The following is a 22,231-nucleotide window of genomic DNA, read 5'->3' on the forward strand; positions in this document are numbered from 1 at the left end:
TCAGAGCCATAAATATTGAGTTTTGTTTGGCTGTTAACCCTTGCTTTGTTACTGGGAAAAATGGATTAAAATGGAAAATTTGCCAAAAAATTGAAATTCTGAAATTTCATCTCGATTTGCCAATAACTCTTGTGGAACACCTAAAGGGTTAACGACGTTTGTAAAATCAGTTTTGAATACCTTGAGGGGGGTAAGTTTCTTAGATGGGGTCACTTTTTATGGAGTTTCTACTCTAGGGGTGCATCAAATGGGACATGGTGTAAAAAAAAACAGTCCAGCAAAACCTGCCTTCCAAAAACCGTATGGCATTCCTTTTCTTCTGCGCCCTGCCGTGTGCCCGTACAGCGGTTTGCGACCACATATGGGGTGTTTCTGTAAACTACAGAATCAGGGCCATAAATATTGAGTTTGGTTTGGCTGTTAACCCTTGCTTTGTAACTGGAAAAAAAATATTAAAATGGAAAATCTGCCAAAAAAGTGAAATTTTGAAATTGAATCTCTATTTTTCATTAATTCTTGTGGAACACCTAAAGGGTTAACAAAGTTTGTAAAATCAGTTTTGAATACCTTGAGGGGTGTAGTTTATAGAATGGGGTCATTTTTGGGTGGTTTCTATTATGTAAGCCTCGCAAAGTGACTTCAGACCTGAACTGGTCCCTAAAAATTGGGTTTTTGAAAAATGTCTGAAAAATTGTAAGATTTGCTTCTAAACTTCTAAGCCTTGTAACATCCCCAAAAAATTCAATATCATTCCCAAAATGATCCAAACATGAAGTAGACATATGGGGAATGTAAAGTAATAACTATTTTTGGAGGTATTACTATGTATTATAGAAGTAGAGAAATTGAAACTTGGAAATTTGCAATTTTTCTTTTTTTTTACAAATTTTTGGTAAATTTGGTATTTTTTTATAAATAAAAAAGATTTTTTTTTACTCCATTTTACCAGTGTCATGAAGTACAATTTGACGAAAAAACAATCTCAGAACGGCTTGGATAAGTCAAAGCGTTTTAAAGTTATCAGCACAGCAAAAAATGGGGGTATTCTCATCTTAATGATCACTGTTAAATCTGTTAATGATTTAACAGTGATAATTTTTCTAAATATATTTAATTAACAAATTCCCACCCCTTAGAAGTAAATAAACATATACTTACCTGACTGTTGTCTTCCGTCTCCCCTGGTTACGGCCACCGCTCTTCTCAGGAATCGCGGTGGCCGCGCGTGTGCGCAGACGACTTCTTCTCTTCTCCCGGCCGGCCGCGCGCTGTACTGAACGCGCAGGCCGCGCATGCGCTATGGTGATTTCTTCCTGGCCAGTATAGTATACTTGCCAGGAAGAAGTCACCAGGGCGCATGCGCGGCCCTCGGCGTATGCGTTCAGTACAGCGCGCGGCCCGGCCGGGAGAAGACTTCAATCAAGATGGAGCCCGCCCCCTGCCGAGTGCCGAAACCAGGAAGTGGACAGCGCCAGGAGCAGGTAAGTACCAAATAGCGTGTTGAGAATACCCCTTTAAGGTGAAATAGGGCTGAGTCCTTAAGGGGTTAATTTTTCCATCACATTATACACGGCTCGTTTCCATGGTTACAAGCACGCTGAAATCCCTCAGCAGTGGCCGTGCTTGCACACTAGAGGAAAAGCGCCAGTCTTTCTAGTGGCCAGGACCGTGGGAGTGTGCATAGGCTGGCACTTTTTCCTATAATGTATAAACACGACCACCGTGGATTGGAAGGGGATCGTAACCATGGAAACGAGCAATGTATAATGCGAAGGAAAAATTAATCCAGCCAGCAAAGGAAGCAATGTGGACAATCACAATACATTAGTTAGTGCCTTGAATTAACTTTGTATTAACACAGTGCGGCTGTCTGCAGAGGTAGCAATAACGCCTGTACAAGCGTCATAGACTCCTGTTCAGGCTATTTTACGCTTTGAAAAAAGGCTAATGCGTATGGATACGCATTAAGGCTTTTCATGTAGTTAACCAGCGCACTGCATGCTATGAATCTCATGGGCAGCACAGCAATGCTGCTGTAGCCTAAAACATCCAACAGCAAATCTACTTACTTGCATGTGTAGGGTTGGCAGCGAGTGAGGAGCTTGTTATTAGGGAGGCTGCTAATTTGCCAATTTTGGTGAGCTACTTCTCCGTGCTGCTCCAGAGTCCCTGACTGTGTGGGCTAACTAGTGGCTGGCAGAGATGAGATCCATGAAGACGGGAGAGCAGCCCGTGAGGAGGCCAACTGATGTCTGGGGACAAGCTGATAAGGAGCGGTGGACGGACAGCAGAGCACTGATCTTTGCTCTGCATCGGGGTAATGGGATCACTTAGAGTGCAGAGTGGCTGCATTCTTCTGACTGCAGAGCCAGCTGCCGACATCAGAGGTGAGGAGGTGACTGCCAGACAGGAGGTCATCATACCTCTGAGTCTTGACGCCGGAATATAAAGTACGATGCTAAACTCTCCTGTGTTAGGTGCTTAGCCAGAGCCTGCTGGTGCAGTGATCAATGAGTCAGCAGGCTGAGCACCTGAGCCAGAGCCAGCAGACTCACTGATCACTGCACCAGTAGGCCCTGACTGAGTGCAAGAGCCTGCTGGTGCAGGCTCTGGCTCAGGTACTTAGCTAGAGCCTGCTGTGCAGTGATCAATTAGTCCAGAGTCTGAGCATCTGAGTCAGAGGACTCGCTGATCACTGCACCAGCAGGCTCCAGCTCAGGTGCTCATCAAGAGCGTGTAGATTAAGTGATCACTGCACCAGCACGTTCTAGCTGAGTGCAAGGGCCTGCTAGTGCAGGCTCTAGCTCAGTTGCTCAGCCAGGGCCTGCTTGTGCAGTGAGTCAGTGTATTTGCCTCATATCAGTCTATATCATGTTTATGCAGTGCTCTGTGTATCCTGTATTATTTTTTTTTTTTTTTGCCTCATCAGCATCATCCCAGCAAAGACATTTCTGCGCTGCTCGGGCATCTCTTGTGTGGGCACTGGATCTACACAGCAGACCATTGTGGGGATAATCATGGTGCTGATGGGCCAATGTAATTCTGGAGATGCAGAGCACTGATAACTTGCCATTTTGGCTGTGTTATATTTTAAATATGATGGAGAAAACAGGAGTTTGTAAATTGCACAAAAGTCAGAAATGTAAAGTTGGCTAAATTTACTATTTACCGGTATGTATAGAAGACAATTCTAGCATAGACTGTTAACTGTTTCCTGCAAAATAGCAATCTTTTAACATTATTTAGGCCTTATTATATCTATTGATTACTTCAACTTTCATACTCCTCTTCGGCTTAAAATACTCCTCAAAAACGGTAAGAGGAATATTTTTACGCTTTCGAAAAAATTGTGCATCCTCTGGCTGTGTGCATGAGGTGAGGCCTGATTGTGTAGTGCAGGTCGTTACAGACGCGGAAATACCAAACATGTCGAGGGGCTTTTATTTTTGCCGTTTTTCCATGGAAAATGCAATTTTTACAATGCAGTGATTTTAACTGAGATCCATTTTTTTATTTTATTTTTATAAAAAAAACTTTTTATAAACCATTTACTAGTCCCACAAGGGGACTTACAGAACTAACAGGAGATGTTTTGATCACTTCTATAATACACTGTACTGCTTATCCATTACATTGTTTTGTACTGTCAGTGCTATTCAGGGGTTCACCAGAAAGGCGCAGCCTGATGGGCATACGCTGCAGGCAGGCCTGGGGCCTGACTCCATGATGGGAGACAGTGGGAGCACCTTCCTTCTAAACCAGATCAGAGCAGCTGTAAGAACTGAGCACCTGCTCTCTTCTGCACAGCCTAGCCTAAGGCCCCTTAGTGACCACTGTAAAAAGTCTTATGGGTGGTCACTAAGTGGTTAAAGGGCATCGGCCTGTTTTCTCGCCCATATTCCTTGGGGGACACAGGAAACCATGGGTATAGCTCTGCTCTCTAGGAGGCGTGACACTAAGTGAAAGCTGTAAGCCCCTCCTCCATCAGCTATACCCTTCAGCCTGGAGAAGAGACTGCCAGTTTTTGCTTAGTGTCCAAGGAGGCAAGACACCCCCTGCTTATGCAGGGTTGTTTTCCTATGATTTTTTATTTTTGCGTTATTTGTTGTTTTTAATTCGATTTTTTTCTACCTACAGGGACAACAGAGGCGCATTAGACCCCTCTGTTTCTCCCGGGGTTGAGTTGCGCCAGTGCCGGTAATTCCGCACTGCCGCCTCCCCCACAGAAGACAAGGTGGACCAGGGCAGCCTCGCTCCCCTGCGTCCCGCCAGCTCAGGGTCGTCCGCACGCCAAGTCCCTCCCCCGGCTTCCTGCCACTGCGGTGCCAGGAGCTGAAGGGGCGACCCCCGCTGGATGGACTGAGGGCGAAGACAGCGTATGGTGAGAGTGGCTGCTCCAGCCTCCCCTTCCTCCCTCCCACCGCTGCTACAGGCCTCCTGGGCTCCCATGGCCACTGCTACATCCCCCTTGGCCACTGCTACATGGCCACTGCTACATCGTGCGCCCACCCCCCCCCCCGGGCATATCGGGACCGTTACCGGGCAGGGGAGTTTATCTGGGCAAGTCCTTGGCAGGGACGCTGCCTTCAGGGGACGGCTGCAGGAAAAAAGCAAGCCGTCTGCCACATCCAGGCGCGGCGGGGGCCGCTTACTTGGCGTGAACGGCGCCATTTCAGGCCGGCACTTCATTATCCTTGGGGGTTAAAAATCATTTTGCCGCGCGCGCGCGGCTCTGCTTCTTCTTCAGCGCGGCAGAGGGGGGGGGCGGAGCTTCCTACATGCGCTCCGCTACTTCCGGTTTCATCGGGCTCCACTTCTCAGTGCTGCGTGGAATCCTCTCTGCCGTGCGATCCTGAAGCCATTCATCTCCGTGCTGCTGCCTCTCCTCCACAGCCTCCTCAGTCTGTTCCCCTTACCGCTGCCACTTGCATCATCCGGGTCTGGTAGGACTGTTAACCCCCTCCGTGCCACCACTTTTCTTGGGGTCTCCCACTTTAAGTGCAACATCTTTTTTCCACCATGTCAGACCCTTCTGCAGCCGCCAAGCCTTGGTACCATGCCTGTACTGCTTGTAGGGAACCCTTTCCCCGGGGGCAGTCTGATCCGCACTGTACTGCATGCCGAGCTCCACCGCAGCCTACGTCGCCCGCTGTGTCGCTCCCTGCTTCCTCTGACCCGCCTGACTGGGCTAGATCCCTGTCCCAGGCCGTGGAAAGCCTCACTCATGTCGTGGGCCGCCTAATAGACAGGCCACCTACCCCGCAGGACGCCTCTCTGACTGTCGCGCCCTCCGGGTCCACTGCTTCTGCCGCTGCAGCGGGTTCACTCTCTCTTAGTGACCCCTCCCGAGCTAGGCACTCTCAGAAGCGTATTAGAGTAGAGCGAGCCTCCTCCTCTGAGGCCTCACTCTCCCCGCCACGCGTGCGCACCCAGACGAGCCTTTCCTCTCCAAAGGATTCGCTCTCTGAAGGTGAATTGGCGGTTTCAGATTTGGAAATGGACTCGGCCCTGCCGTCCAAGCTAGCCTCAGCAATGGGTCAGCTCATCTCTGATATTCGTGACACCTTTAAGGTGCAGGATGATCCCCCTAGCTCTGACGCAGCTAGCGTCTCCTTTATCAGACCCAGGCAGGCCTCAAAAGTCTTTCCAATCCACTCTGATTTCTCCTCTGTGGTGTCTAAGGCTTGGGCTCGCCCGGACGCCCGTTTTGTCAGCCCCAAGAAGCTGGACATTTGCTATCCCTTTCCAGCCGATGTCGTGGCCACATGGTCTTCCCCACCCAAGGTGGACCCCCCTGTGGCCCGGCTGTCAAAGAACACGGCCATCCCTGTTCCCGACGGGTCCTCTCTTCAGTCAGCGGAGGACCGTCGCATGGAGACCCTTTCCAAGGGCATTTTTGCTGCCTCCGGTTCTGCTCTCAGACCGGTTTTTGCCTCTGCTTGGGCAGGGAAAGCAATCTCTGCTTGGGGTGCGCAGCTGGAACAGGAGTTGGACTCGGACGTCCCCATCCAGGACCTACGTTCCTTGGCCCAGCTTATTATTCGGGCCGGGAATTTTGTTTGTGAGGCCTCCCTTGATGCGGGAGCCCTTATTGCACGCTCCTCCGCCCTGGCAGTTTCCGTCAGGAGGGAGCTCTGGCTGAAGGTTTGGAAAGCAGACGCTGCCTCCAAACGTTCCTTGGCGGGGCTACCGTTTGCGGGTTCCCGCCTTTTCGGGGTCCGCCTAGACGAACTTATTTCGGAGGCCACGGGTGGTAAAAGCACCCATCTTCCTCAACCCCAAGCAAGGGGCGCCCCCCGCGGACGCCCTGGTGCGTCTCGTTTTCGGTCCTCCCGCAGGGCCTCTGGGGCCCCCACCACAGCTGCCGCTTCGGCTCCTCCCCAGGACAATCGTAGGAAGCCGTTTTTTCGGGCGCAGCCCTCCTGGCGCAAGCCGCAGGCTGCCCGCACACCCGCAGCAAAGCAGTCCTCTGCCTGAAGGCGCGCCCCCACCCACCCGGGTGGGGGGCCGGCTCCTCCTTTTCAGGGACGTCTGGATGGCTCACGTCTCCGACGCCTGGGCCCTCGAAATTGTGTCCTCCGGATACAAAATCGAATTTGCATCCTTCCCTCCAGATCGGTTCTTTCGCTCCCGCCCCCCGCGGGACCCGAAAAGCGCGGCTGCGTTCTCCGCGGCCGTTCAAGCCTTACTGGACAGGGGGGTGATTACCCCCGTTCCTCTAGAGGAAAGGTTCCAAGGGTTCTACTCGAACCTCTTTGTAGTTCCCAAGAAGGGAGGTTCGGTGCGGCCCATTTTGGACCTCAAAAACCTCAACCGTTTTCTCCTCCTTCGACGCTTTCGGATGGAGTCCCTCCGTTCCGCGGTGGCTTCCCTGGAGCAGGGAGATTTCATGTCTTCCATCGATATACAGGATGCCTACCTCCATGTTCCGGTAGCCCGGTGTCACCATCGCTTCCTCCGATTCGCCGTGGGGGACCTCCACTTCCAGTTTGTCGCCCTTCCCTTTGGGCTGGCAACTGCCCCCCGGGTGTTCACCAAGGTCCTGGCCCCGGTTTTGGCCTTACTCCGTTCCAGGGGTGTTTTTCTGCTACCGTACTTGGACAATATCCTCATCAAGGCTCCGTCCCTTTCTCAAGCGGTTGCCAGCGTGGATCTCACTCTAGAGACTCTGGCGAGGTTCGGTTGGGTCATCAACTTCCCCAAGTCCTCCCTTCCCCCCTCCAGACAGCTAGTCTTCCTGGGAATGCTTTTAGACACAGGAGCGGCGGAGGTACGCCTTCCCTCGGAAAAACGTCTGACCCTCCGTGGGGCGGTTCGGGGTCTCCTTCTCCACCGTCGACCGTCCTTCCGCTTCTGCATGCGGGTCTTGGGGCAGATGGTTGCCTGCTTCGAGGCGATCCCATTTGCGCAGTTTCACTCCCGCCCTCTCCAACGGGCGATCATCTCCTCCTGGGACAAATCGCCGGAGTCTCTGGATCATCCCTTCCGTCTATCGCCTCCAGTGTGGTCATCTCTCCGCTGGTGGTTACAGTCCCCTCTTCTGGGCAGGTCCTTTCTGCCACTCAACTGGTTGGTGTTTACAACCGATGCCAGTCTCTTGGGCTGGGGAGGCGTGTTTCCTCCCCGATCCGTCCAGGGCATTTGTTCTCCATCGGAGTCCAAACTCTCGATCAATGTCCTGGAGCTGAGAGCGGCCCTTCTGTCTCTACGACACTGGACTCATCTGCATAAGGGTCATCCTGTTCGTGTACAATCGGACAACGCCACGGCTGTGGCGTACATAAACCACCAGGGGGGCACTCGCAGCACTGCAGCAATGCGGGAGGTCACCAGCATTCTCCGTTGGGCGGAAGCCCACGTCCCGGCCCTATCTGCAATTTTTATTCCAGGGGTGGACAATTGGGCGGCGGACTTCCTCAGTCGCACCACCGTCGACCCCGGCGAGTGGTCTCTTCACCCGGAGGTATTCGAGGCCATTTGCCTTCGTTGGGGCATACCGGACGTGGACCTCATGGCCTCAAAATTCAATCACAAGGTCCCCGCCTATCTGTCCAGGGCCAGGGATCCGGGAGCTTGCGGAGCCGACGCCCTCGTTCTTCCTTGGCGAGGCTTCGCGCGCCCATACATATTCCCTCCCATCCCTCTCCTGCCCAAGGTCCTTCGGAAGATAGCGGTGGAAGGCGTCTCGGTGATTCTGGTCGCTCCGGACTGGCCCCGCCGGTCTTGGTATGCCGACCTCATGCTGCTCCTGGCAGACGCGCCCTGGCCGCTGCCCGCCAGGGAAGATCTTCTCTCTCAGGGACCGATCTTCCACCCGCGTTTAGGGTCCCTACGTTTGACGGCGTGGTTGTTGAGACCACCGTCCTGACGCGTAGGGGTTTCTCTGCGGACGTCGTCCGCGCCCGTAAGCCGTCCTCTTCTAGGATCTATTATAGGACCTGGAGGACCTTTTTGGGGTTCTGTGTCGATCTGGGGATTCCTCCGCTCCGCTTTTCTCTCCCCACCGTTTTGTCCTTCCTGCAGAGCGGACTGGCCCAAGGGCTGGGCCTTAGTTCTTTGAAGGGTCAGGTGTCTGCGCTGTCCATTTTGTTTCAGCGCCCACTGGCCCCCCTTGGTCCTGTCAAGACCTTCCTTCAGGGCGTGGCTCACGCGGTTCCCCCGTACCGTCCTCCGGTACCGCCCTGGGACCTGAACCTGGTTCTCTCAGCGCTCCAGGCTTCCCCTTTCGAGCCTCTGCGGACGGTTTCCTTGCGACTTCTGTCCTGCAAGGTTATTTTCCTTGTAGCCGTCACCTCTCTTCGGAGGGTGTCCGAATTGGCTGCACTCTCCTGTCTGGAACCTTTCCTAGTGTTCCACCAGGACAAGGTGGTTCTTCGTCCGGTCCCTTCCTTCCTTCCTAAGGTGGTCTCCGCCTTTCATCTGAACGAGGACATCGTTCTCCCCTCTTTGTGTCCTTCCCCTTCCCACCCGCGGGAGAGGAAGCTTCATCGCCTGGACGTTGTCAGGGCGCTCAAGATTTACCTGGAAGTAACCAGCTCTTTCAGGCATACTGACTCGCTCTTTGTGGTCCCGGAAGGGTCGCGCAGAGGGATGGCGGCATCCAAAGTGGCTATCGCCCGTTTTGTCAAGATGGCTGTTACTGAGGCTTATCTCGCCAAGGGCAAGGTTCCGCCCCTTGGTGTTACCGCTCACTCCACTAGAGCGGTCGGGGCTTCCTGGGCTCAGAGGAATCGGGCTTCTACTGAGCAGATTTGCAAGGCGGCCACTTGGTCCTCCTTGCACACCTTCACCAAGTTCTACAGGGTGCATACTCATGCGTCGGCTGACGCTGCTTTAGGCCGTCTGGTGTTGCAGGCGGCAGTTGATTGATGCCTCTGGTGTTGGTTGAGTTTGTTCTGGTCCCTCCCTTCTGGGACTGCTCTGGAACGTCCCATGGTTTCCTGTGTCCCCCAAGGAATATGGGCGAGAAAAGGAGACTTTTGTATTACTTACCAGTAAAGTCTCTTTCTCGCTCTTCCTTGGGGGACACAGCACCCGCCCTTCATTTGGGTTACAGTTGTGGTTCCGGCTTGGTTGCCCCCGTTGGGGCTCGACAGTTCTTTTTCCGGTTGGTGGTTATCTTTCACTACTTGGACACGCAACTGGCAGTCTCTTCTCCAGGCTGAAGGGTATAGCTGATGGAGGAGGGGCTTACAGCTTTCACTTAGTGTCACGCCTCCTAGAGAGCAGAGCTATACCCATGGTTTCCTGTGTCCCCCAAGGAAGAGCGAGAAAGAGACTTTACTGGTAAGTAATACAAAAGTCTCCTTTTTTGTTTTGGGTGTTTTTTGAAAAAGCTAAATTTTTCCTACAAAGACTAAACTTTGCTTAAACTGGATAAATAAACTAGCAATAATTTTGGATGATGATTGATTTTTCACTGTTTGCATATTCCTAAATTGTTGATCCTTCCTTTTTGCCATATTTATTGCTCTGTGCATTTTAGAAAGAAGATGGTGACTGTGAAGAAGTCCAGCAGTTAATGAAGCTTGTCACCAGTCTGCAGGAGCTAGTGGATCTGTCCAGGAAATACAACTGCAGAATTGCACTTTCTGAATATGAAAAGGTATTGATATTTATGGTCTCAGATTTCTTACTTCTTAATAAATGGTCTGTGAAACAACTACCCTGTGTAAATTACAGGAAACTACAACTACAATTGTGTTCCGTATGTTGGATAAAGTCTTGGCGCCTGAACTTATTCCAAGCACATTAGAAAAGGTTATTAGACCTTACATGCACCAGCATAACCTCCAGGAAGAAGAACTTTTGCTGCAGTACATTAAGGTAAATCCAAGAAAATACCAAGATGTCATAAAATACTATATATATATATAATTATATTTGTGATTTATCTTTTGTTTTCCTATATTCACAAGGATTTGCTGGAGCAATGCAGTTCTCGGTCTGCGTCATTGTTTGAAACTGCTTGGGAGGCCAAAGCAATGGCTGTTATTGGATGCATGTCTGATACAGATGTAAGTAAACTCATTCAAGGGGAAGTGCTGATAATTTCATAGGAAGACTACTGAACTCAGCCCTGCAATAAAACTGAAGCTGACATATTTAAATTGATCTATTTTAGAACACCAGGATCATCCTTATTTAACCAGCATTTTGCATGGTAGGGTTGATCCTACTGATTAAATGGATACCTGTCTTGAGAAAATCAGTTGCATAGAAATAATACTGTTGTGCTCTGAGAGGCGTGTGGCCAGCACTGGAAAGCTGAGATGTACTAAGGGGCTGTGCACTGAAGTCCTCATTTGTACAGGGTGACCTACGAAAAAGTAGCCCACCTCCAGCGATAGTATGACATGATGAACAAGCAAGTGGGTAGTTTTTTTTGTTTTGTTTTTTTTGTTAGTTTTTTAAAATTATACACAAGTAAAAAAAGATGCTAAAAATGTTCAACATTTACGTCTATGCATCTTTGGGCACGTTGGATTATGTTGGCTGGTACGGCTTGCGATGCTGCTGATAGTGTTTTGTGATGTATTACATTTCCCCACAGATAAAAATCACAGGTGGACAAGTCTGGGTAATGTGGTTGCTCACAGTTAGCTCCTCCTTAAACAGTTCATGAACCCGTGCCAGTGAGTTCTGTGAGAAGCGGCATGTTGCCCCATATTGTTGGAAAAAACAGGAAATTTTTTATTCTGCAACATCACTGTTGAAGAGTTGCAAGTAGTATCAGCCAACATAATCTGATGTGAACTTTCAGCATCTTTTGTGAATTGTGGGTAATAAAAAAATAAATAATATATATATATATACCACTTGCTCGTTCATCTTGTCATACTCTCGCTGGAGGTAGGCTATTTTTTCGTGGGCCACCCTGTGTAAAGAGTTAGAGGGGCATTTATCATTGGAAGTACATGTTGTTTTGGAGGTAATTTGTTACAAATTTTGGTACATGTAATTTTCTGTGAAAAATCCTGTATCTTTTGTCTGTGTATGCCCCAATTAGGCAGTTTTCTAAATAGTCTAAGGGTACTTTAACACTTACGTTTTTCTTTTCCGGCACGCAGTTCTGTCCTAGGAGCTCAATGCTGGAAAAGAACTGATCAGTTTTATCCCCATGCATTCTGAATGGAGATTAATCCGTTTAGGATGCATCAGGATGTCTTCAGTTCAGTCTTTTTGACTGATCAGGCAAAAGATAAAACCGCAGCATGCTACGGTTTTATCTCCAGTCAAAAAAATGTAAGACTTGCCTGAATGCCGGATCCGGCATTAATTTACATTGACATGTTTTAGTTCCGGATCCGGCTTTAAGAAACACCTGAAGAACGGATCTGTCCTTCCGATCTGCGCATGAGCAGACCGGGAAAACTGTGAAAAAAAATACAAGACAGATAGACTAATCTGCATGACAAGCGGAGAGACTGATCCATTCTTGCAATGCATTTGTGAGACAGATCCGCATCCAGATCCGTCTCACAAATTCTTTCAGTCACATCCAGTTCGGCGGATCCGGCACGCAGTTCCGACGACGAACTGCTTGCTGGATCACACTTCCGCAAGTGTGAAAGTACCCTTAATGTAAGTTCAAGAACTGGAATTACACCTGGATTATGGCGCATTTACTATGTGTGACTTTTGCAAAAGTCACAAAAAAAGCTGCATCTGCATGGCAGGCAATCTCCTGGCAGGGGAGGGCTGGCAGCCTTAGTCCTGGGGGGCAAATCCAGTCAAGTGGCCCATAGCACCACTTAATCAGCTCGCCGTCCACGCCCACCTTTTCCTTGTTTTATAACGGATTTTTATGTTATGAAGCAAGACAAATATTTTTTTACAATGTGCAGATAGGACTGTACCACTAACCCCTCCATCCCCCTTCTCCATCCCCCCCTTCTCCAACCACCCAGCATCCTTACTCACATAAAACAATATATATATAATATAGCTTACAGTGAATGACTGTAAATACTTACAGTTCTGAAGACTCCAGCAGGCTCAGGATCAGTGCTCTGGGCAACTGGGCTCAGGGATGGAAGTGGACACCGCTCTCCAGTTTAGGACGGAGATCGGGGCTCACCCTAGCGTTGCAGTGCCTCCTTGTGATGTCACGGTGTACGCAAAGGGCGGGGGAGATCGTGAGGAGGAGCAAGCAAGTACCGTATTTTTCGCCCTATAAGACGCTCTAGGTTTTAGAGGGGGACAATGAGAAAAACATATTTTTTATTATACCTCGGGTCAGACCACCAATCAGACCCCCAATGTTAACCATACCTCAGCTAACAGCCCCAATAAGATCCCCAATGTTAATAAGACCCCAATAAGACCTCAAATCAGACTCCTAATCAGACCTCAGCTCAGACCCAAATATGAATGACACCCAATCAGACCTCAGAGCCCCATGCCTCTCATCAGCCCCCAGCAGCCTTTCATGATCATCAGCCCCTCATCTGCCCCCAGCAGCCACTCCATCTGCCCCTAATACCTCCCATCTCCCCCAGTGCCTTCCATCTCCCCCCAGCAGCCTCTTCATCAGCCGTCAGTGCCTCTCATCTGCCCCCAGCAGCCTCTCATCTGCCCCCAGTGCCTCTCATCTGCCCCCAGTGCCTCTCATCTGCCCCCAGTGCCTCTCATCTGCCCCCAGTGCCTCTCATCTGCTCCCAGTGCCTCTCATCTGCCCCCAGCAGCCACTCATCTGCCCCTAGCAGCCACTCATCTGCCCCCAGCAGCCACTCATCTGCCCCCAGCAGCCACTCATCTGCCCCCAGCAGCCACTCATCTGCCCCCAGCAGCCACTCATCTGCCCCCAGCAGCCACTCATCTGCCCCCAGCAACCACTCCATCTGCCCCCAGCAACCACTCCATCTGCCCCCAGCAACCACACCATCTGCCCCCAGCAACCACTCCATCTGCCCCCAGCAACCACTCCATCTGCCCCCAGCAACCACTCCATCTGCCCCCAGCAACCACTCCATCTGCCCCCAGCAACCACTCCATCTGCCCCCAGCAACCACTCCATCTGCCCCCAGCAACCACTCCATCTGCCCCCAGCAACCACTCCATCTGCCCCCAGCAACCACTCCATCTGCCCCCAGCAGCCTCTCATGATCATCAGCCCCTCATCTGCCCCCAGAAGCCACTCCATCTGCCCCAATGCCTCTCATCTCCCCCCCAGTGCCTCTATCTGCCCCAGCAGCCTCCATCTGCCTCCAATGCCTCTCATCTCCCCCCCAGTGCCTCTATCTGCCCCAGCAGCCTCCATCTGCCCCCAATGCCTCTCATCTCCCCCAGTGCCTCAATCTGCCCCCAGCAGCCACTCAATCTGCCCCCCAGTGCCTCTCATGATCTCATCAGCCTCCCAGTCCCAGTGCGGCAGTTCCTCAGTCTCATCAGCCCCTGCCCCCCCCTCACCAAAGCAACCTCTCCTCTCCACAGTCATCAATTCATCAGCCCCCCCCAAGCAACCTCTCCTCTCCACAGTCATCAATTCATCAGCCCCCCCCCCCCCCCAAAACCTCTCCTCTCCACAGTCATCGATCAATTCATCAGCCCCCCCCCCAAACCTCTCCTCTCCACAGTCATCAATTCATCAGCCCCCCCCCCAAGCAACCTCTCCTCTCCACAGTCATCAATTCATCAGCCCCCCCAAGCAACCAAGCAACCTCTCCTCTCCACAGTCATCAATTCATCAGCTCCCCCCAAAACCTCTCCTCTCCACAGTCATAATTCATCAGCCCCCCCCCCCAAACCTCTCCTCTCCACAGTCATCAATTCATCAGCCCCCCCCCCCAAACCTCTCCTCTCCACAGTCATCGATCAATTCATCAGCCCCCCCCCCCCCAAACCTCTCCTCTCCACAGTCATCGATCAATTCATCAGCCCCCCCCCCCAAACCTCTCCTCTCCACAGTCATCAATTCATCAGCCCCCCCCCCCCCAAACCTCTCCTCTCCACAGTCATCAATTCATCAGCCCCCCAGCCCCCCCCAAAGCAACCTCTCCTCTCCTGGCTCCAGTCTCCTGTAGTGATCAATTCATCAGCCAGCCAGCCAGCCCCCCCCCCCCCCCCCCCCCCCCCCACCCCACCATTGAGTCCTCTCTCCAGCTATCTGCTGTCGGCGGCAAGGCTGCGCACAGCTGTGTGACGTCACTCACACAGAGCGCAGCTCTGCCCTGCACACACAGCCGAGGACCAGGAAGTGCCGGTGAGTAAACTTCAAAGCATTCACCGCGGCTTCCTGGTCCCGGCCGGACCGGTGCCTGCGCTCTGTGCTGCTCAGATAGCGCAGCGGCCATTTTAAGTGCGGCCGTCCGTCCCTGCCCGCCCCTGATGTCTGTTGAAAAAAAAAAAATTTGTTAAAGACGGCCCAGCGGCCGTTTTTTTAGGGCAGCCTGCCGGCCTGGGGGGCAATTGCCTCTCTGCCCCCCGGCCCAGCCCGCCCATGTCTCCTGGTGTACTTTTACAGATGTTGAAGTTGCTTTAATTAAAGCATTTAAGATACACTCTGGTGCTCCAAATCAAGGTACCCAAGGGGTTTATATCCATGCGTGGTAGAGACAGACACTGACATACAGGTGGGTCAAAAACTATTACTCTGTTTATTACAATGAGTAAAGCAGCTTTTACATCTTCAGAGGGGGGTATCCCCCTCTAAAGCTCATGCCATTATTTCATTGGCTAAGAAGGAAAAAGAGATGAGAAGAAAAGAGATAACACTTGGAGTCTGCGCATTGTGCACTATCTTACAAACTTTGGTATGTGAACTAATGTAAACATATGTGCACCGGCGCCATCTTATAATGGCGTCTTACTAACATTAATACTGCTTACGTCATATATGACTCTTCAAGGATGTGCTTTTTTTATAGGCACTGAATATTCAGTCAGGTCCATAAATATTGGGACATCGACACAATTCAAAAATTTTGGGCTCTATGCACCACCACAATGGATTTGAAATGAAACGAACAAGAAAATGCCCAAACAAATTTTGGTCAATATGGCAGGGCTGGATTGAATCTGGAAGCTTAGCTTCGTTGGCACTGACTAGGGATTGTTTGAGAGGACAAATATCCTTAATGGGACATCTATCTTAGTTTAAGCTACTTTTTAAGGAGGATCTAGTGTCCAACTTATTGTTATCTTAGGTGGATATGACATCCTTTGTGAAATGTTTAATAAAATATAGTGAGGGTAGGGTGGTCTAATCATCTCTCTGCAAGACAAACTCTAGGCGGGGGGGGGGGGAGTTGGGTGAAAGATACATTTGTTATTTAAAGGGAACCTGTCACCAGTTTTATGGTGTCCTAACTAAGGGCAACATAAATAAGTGATTGATTCTCTTAGCACAATGCTGGGTCACTTTCTTTAATTGACCCAGTCAATCTGCAAACATCTTGTATTGAAACGCTCCCACCTACCTGCTGCTGATTGACAGTTATTTTCCATATGAATCAGCAGCAGGTGGGCAGGGGAGTGGCTATAGCTCTGAATTAAATAAACGCTGGACTCAATGACATCACGCGACTCAATGACATCACGCTGGACTCAAATCAGCTCATTAGCATGCAGCATCTTTGTGTGTATATTATGAGGTAACCATCTGTCACACCAGTAAGTGAATACATCTAAGGCACTTTTTAGTAGTTAATGATTGTGTTCTAATTAGTTAGATTATAATCAAATATCCACATGACAGGTTCCCTTTAACAAAATCTCTGTATTAGGCCTCCTGCACACGACCGTTGTGTGCACCCGTGGCCGTTGTGCCGTTTTCCGTTTTTTTTCGCGGACCCATTGACTTTCCGAAGATCCGTCTGCATAAAGGCTTTTTCATAGCTGAGTTTTCACTTCGTGAAAACTCAGAACCGACAGTATATTCTAACACAGAGGCGTTCCCATGGTGATGGGGGCGCTTCAGGTTAGAATATACTAAAAGAACTGTGTACATGACTGCCCCCTGTAGTTAACACATTGGTGGCCAGTGTGGCCGGCCCCCCCTCCCCTGTAGTTAACTCATTGGTGGCCAGTGCGGCCGGCCCCCCCCTCCCCTGTAGTTAACTCGTTGGTGGCCAGTGGGCCTTCTCCCCTCCCTCCCCCTCCTAATTAAAATCTCCCCCCTATCATTGGTGGCAGCGGAGTGTACCGATCTGAGTCCCAGTTTAATCGCTACTGCAGTCCCGGTTGCCATGGTTACTTAGCAATTTGTAGAACCATTATACTTACCTGCGAGCTGCGATCTCTGCGTCCGGCCGGGAGCTCCTCCTACTGGTAAGTGACAGGTCATGTCACTTACCAGTAGGAGGAGCTCCCGGCCGGACCTGTCACTTACCAGTAGTTGGAGCTCCCGGCCGGACGCAGAGATCGCAGCTCGCAGGTAAGTATAATGGTTCTACAAATTGCTAAGTAACCATGTCACCCGGGACTGCAGTAGCGTCCTGGTTGCCATGGTTACTGATCGGAGCCCCAGCGATTAAACTGGGACTCCGATCGGTACGCTCCGCTGCCACCAATGATAGGGGGGAGATTTTAATTAGGAGCGGGAGGGAGGGGAGAAGGCCCATTGGCCACCAACGAGTTAACTACAGGGGAGGGAGGGGGGCCCACTGGCCACCAACGAGTTAACTACAGGGGAGGGAGGGGGGCCCACTGGCCACTAATGAGTTAATTACAGGGGAGGGGGGGCCCACTGGCCACCAATGAGTTAACGGGAGGGGGGGGGCCGGCCGCACTGGCCACCAATGAGTTAACTACGGGGGGGGGGGGGCCAGGCAGCAGGGGGCAGTCATGTACACAGTTATTTTAGTATATTCTAACCTGAAGCGTCCCCATCACCATGGGAACGCCTCTGTGTTAGAATATACTGTCGGATTTGAGTTTCACGATGTAACTCAAATCCGACGGTATATTCTAACATAGAGGCGTTCCCATGGTGATGGGGACGCTTCAAGTTAAAATATACCATCGGATTGGAGAAAACTCAGTGGATCCTCCAAAAATCAAGGAAGAACCACGGATGAAAAAACGGTCACGGATCACGGAAAAAACGGAACCCGTTTTTGCGGACCGCAAAAAAATACGGTCGTGTGCATGAGGCCTTACTCTGTAATGTCATCGCGTCTGTTTTCTGTCCATGTAAATGACTGACAGGATCTTGATCATTATGTACAAATGTGTATTTAATTGACAGTTTATTTAAAATCAATAAAAATGATTTTTGATTTAAAAAAAGAAATGAAACTAACAAGATGTGCTTCAACTGCAGACAGTCAGCTTTAATTTGAGGGTATTTACATCCAAATCAGGTGAACGGTGTAGGAATTACAACAGTTTGCATATGCACCTCCCACTTGTCGAGGGACCAAAAGTAATGGGACAGAATAATACTCCTAAATCAAACTTTCCCTTTTTAATACTTGGTTGCAAATCCTTTGCAGTCAATTACAGCCTGAAGTCTGGAACGCATAGACATCACCAGACGCTGGGTTTCATCCCTGGTGATGCTCTGCCGGCCTCTACTGCAACTGTCTTCAGTTCCTGCTTGTTCTTGGGGCATTTTCCCTTCAGTTTTGTCTTCAGCAAGTGAAATGCATGCTCAATCGAATTCAGGTCAGGTGATTGACTTGGCCATTGCATAACATTCCACTTCTTTCCCTTAAAAAACTCTTTGGTTGCTTTTGCAGTATGCTTTGGGTCATTTTTCCATCTGCACTGTGAAGCGCCGTCCAATGAGTTCTGAAGCATTTGGCTGAATATGAGCAGATAATATTGCCCGAAACACTTCAGAATTCATCCTGCTGCTTTTGTCAGCAGTCACATCATCAATAAATACAAGAGAACCAGTTCCACTGACAGCCATACATGCCCATGCCATGACACTACCACCACCATACTTCACTGAGGAGGTGGTATGCTTAGGATCATGAGCAGTTCCTTTCCTTCTCCATACTCTTCCCATCACTCTGGTACAAGTTGATCTTGGTCTCATCTGTCCATAGGATGATGTTCCAGAACTGTGAAGGCTTTTTTAGATGTCGTTTGGCAAACTCTAATCTGTCCTTCCTGTTTGAGGCTCACCAATGGTTTACATCTTGTGGTGAACCCTCTGTATTCACTCTGGTGAAGTCTTCTCTTGATTGTTGACTTTGACACACATAGACCTACCTCCTGGAGAGTGTTCTTGATCTGGCCAAATGTGAAGGGTGTTTTCTTCACCAGGGAAAGAATTCTTCGGTCATCCACCACAATTGTTTTCTGTGGTCTTCCGGGTCTTTTGGTGTTGCTGAGCTCACCGGTGCGTTCCTTCTTTTTAAGAATGTTCCAAACAGTTGTTTTGGCCACGCCTAATGTTTTTGCTATCTCTCTGATGGGTTTGTTTTGTTTTTTCTGCCTAATGATGGCTTGCTTCACTGATAGTGACAGCTTTTTGGATCTCATCTTGAGAGTTGACAGCAAAAGATTCCAAATTCAAATAGCACACTCGAAATGAACTCTGGACCTTTTATCTGCTCATTGTAATTGGGATAATGAGGGAATAACACACACCTGGCCATGGAACAGCTGAGAAGCCAATTGTCCCATTACTTTTGGTCCCTTAACAAGTGGGAGGCACATATGCAAACTGTTGTAATTCCTACACCGTTCACCTGATTTTGGATATAAATACCCTCAAATTAAGTTAAGGCCTCATGCACACAACCGTAGTTCGGGTCCGCATCCGAGCCGTTGTTTTGGCGGCTCGTATGCGGACCTATTCACTTCAATCGGGCCGCAAAAGATGCGGACAGCACTCCGTGTGCTGTCCGCATCCGTTGCTCCGTTCCACGGCCCCGCAAAAAAATAAAATAACCTGTCCTATTCTTGTCCGCGCTTTGTTTTGGCCTTCTGTTCCGCAAATTGCAGAAGGCACACGGGCGGCTACCGGTTTTTGCGCATCCGTGGTTTGCGAACCACAAAAAACGGAACGGTTGTGTGCATGAGGCGTATATCACATCTTGTTCGTTTCATTTTAAATCCATTGTGGTGGTGTATAGAGCCAAAAATTTTAGAATTGTGACGATGTCCCAATATTTATGGACCTGGCTGTATATGTGAATCATCTAGCTAAGTAATTGGCTCAAGCATTCTTCTACAGTCTATACATCATTCTTCATACAGTTTATGTGAGACTAGAGCATGAGTTCGGCCCACAGCTGCGTGCCCCCCTTCCCCTCCGTCTCTCTTCACTGCTGAGATACAGGCAGCCTGAGCAAAGGGGGAGGGGAGGCACTTGAGATAAGGAACAAGCAGCTTAAAGGGAGTCTGTCACCTACCTGACAGGTTTCAAACTGGTGACATTGTTCAGTGGGGCTCAAAGACATGACACAGATGTTACCCGTATTTAGTTGGAGAGCGCATGCGCACTGCATATCTCTGTGCCTCTGACCACAGTGGGCAGAACAGTGCGCATGCCCGGGCCCGGCAGTGATGCGCGAACAGCCTATAGGGAAATGTGATGTCACAGGGCTGGCTGGCCTGAGCTTACTGAGGGGCGGAGTGAGGCGGGGGAACTTGGGCACTTTCAGAAAACTCTCCGCCCCTGGGCACTTGCTACGGCTCATTAGAATATGATAAAAACAACTTTTTGGGCGATTTTGAAGCATCTGAAGAACTAAACACGGGTAACATCTGTGTCATGTCTTTGTGCCCCACTGAACAATGTCACCTGTTTGAAACCGGTCAGGTAGGTGACAGACTCCCTTTAAAGCAACTACTAAAAAAATCATACAGTTACACAGTCCTAGAGATACAAAATATAGAATAATATTCACACATTTCTATCACAGACATAGGTGTACACCACTTTGCGCTATCATCAAGTATATTATTCTTGTGCACCATTTCATACATTTGGCACAACCTGACAAAGCAAAAACACACAGAAAAAAGAATCAAAAACCACTGCAAATGATAGTCCTTTTTTTTTTTTTTTCTTTCCCCTCAAGAAAGCCCCTGCTTAATTTCACAAGACATGTATTATTTTAATCAGCTTTACCAGGAAGTGAACTTGGTTTAACCCCTGCCCGACCTTTGACATACTGTTACATCATGGAAACCACTGAGTTCCCGCAATTTGACGTAATAGTACGTCATAGTGATCGCGCCGGCACCGGAGCGGTGCGCGCGCGCGATCACTGCAGGGGCCCGGCAGTCCGTGGTATCCGAGCCCCTTCTGTATCTGCCGGCATTGCTGTAAAAGCCAATGCCGGCGTATTAACCCCTTCTATGCCGCGGTCCGCGCTGACTTCGACATAGAAGAGGTTTGTGTCGAGTGAACGATCGCATCGAGTCCCCGCGCTGCTGTGGCGGGGACCCGATGCGACACAAGGCAGCCCGATGCAGAGCAGAGGCTGCCCAATGCCTTGCACGGCATCGGGAACTGCCTTCTACGGGTGCCGAGGAGATCCAGCCTCAGGCTGGGTCTCCTAGGCAACCTGTTAGTGTATGACTCAGTGTCATACACTAACAGGGAATGCATTACAATACAGATGTATTGTAATGCATTGCAGAGGGGATCAGACCCCCAAAAGTGAATGTCATAAATAAAGTAAAGTTTTAAAAAAAGGTGTTTTTAATAAAATTAATAAAGTAATAAAATTAATAAAGTAAAAAAGAAAAAAAAACACCCTTTCCGCTTATTTTATAATAAAAACTGAAAGAAAAAAAAAACAAAACCCACACATATTAGGTATTGCCGCGTCCGTAATGACCGGCTCTATAAATATATCACATGATCCACCCTGTCCGATAAACACCATAAAAAAATAAAAATAAAAACAGTGTAAAAAAAAAAGAGCAATTTTCTCGCACATTCCATTGGGGGACACAGACCATGGGTATAGCCTAGGCCAGTGATGGTGAACCTATGGCACGGGTGCCAAAGGCGGCACTCAGAGCCCTTTCTGTGGGCACCCGAACCCTGAAAAAAGTCTATGGTGTACCAATATGCCTTAGACTTTTCCTGCCATTCATCAGCGCAGGGCGCAATATGAACATCGTAGGCAGCACACTAAATGTAGGCAGGCTGTTATAGCTAAATGATAAAGTACAGTCGTGGCCAAAAGTTTTGAGAATTACATAAATATTGGAAATTGGAAAAGTTGCTGCTTAAGTTTTTATAATAGCAATTTGCATATACTCCAGAATGTTATGAAGAGTGATCAGATGAATTGCATAGTCCTTCTTTGGCATAAAAATTAACTTAATCCCAAAAATACCTTTCCACTGCATTTCATTGCTGTCATTAAAGGACTTGCTGAGATCATTTCAGTAATCGTCTTGTTAACTCAGGTGAGAATGTTGACGAGTACAAGGCTGGAGATCATTATGTCAGGCTGATTGGGTTAGAATGGCAGACTTGGCATGTTAAAAGGAGGGTGATGCTTGAAATCATTGTTCTTCCATTGTTAACCATGGTGACCTGCAAAGAAACGCGTGCAGCCATCTTTGCGTTGCATAAAAATGGCTTCACAGGCAAGGATATTGTGGCTACTAAGATTGCACCTCAATCAACAATTTATAGGATCATCAAGAACTTCAAGAAAAGAGGTTCAATTCTTGTTAAGAAGGCTTCAGGGCGTCCAAGAAAGTCCAGCAAGCGCCAGGATCGTCTCCTAAAGAGGATTCAGCTGCGGGATCGGAGTTCCACCAGTGCAGAGCTTGCTCAGGAATGGCAGCAGGCAGGTGTGAGCGC

General features: G+C 49.5%; 1 protein-coding gene across 1 annotated transcript in view; it reads left to right on the forward strand.

Moving 5' to 3' along the window:
* KNTC1 (kinetochore associated 1) overlaps nucleotides 1–22,231 on the forward strand; it is a 265,358-nt gene that overhangs the window by 104,290 nt on the left and 138,837 nt on the right. The window contains exons 26-28 of the mRNA XM_040416167.1: nucleotides 9,986–10,105; nucleotides 10,183–10,326; nucleotides 10,419–10,517. Of these exons, the coding sequence (XP_040272101.1) occupies nucleotides 9,986–10,105; nucleotides 10,183–10,326; nucleotides 10,419–10,517 (363 nt within the window). The remainder of the gene's footprint in view (nucleotides 1–9,985; nucleotides 10,106–10,182; nucleotides 10,327–10,418; nucleotides 10,518–22,231) is intronic.

This window comes from Bufo bufo, chromosome 2, assembly GCF_905171765.1.
Source record: "Bufo bufo chromosome 2, aBufBuf1.1, whole genome shotgun sequence".
Taxonomy (NCBI): Eukaryota; Metazoa; Chordata; class Amphibia; order Anura; family Bufonidae; genus Bufo; species Bufo bufo.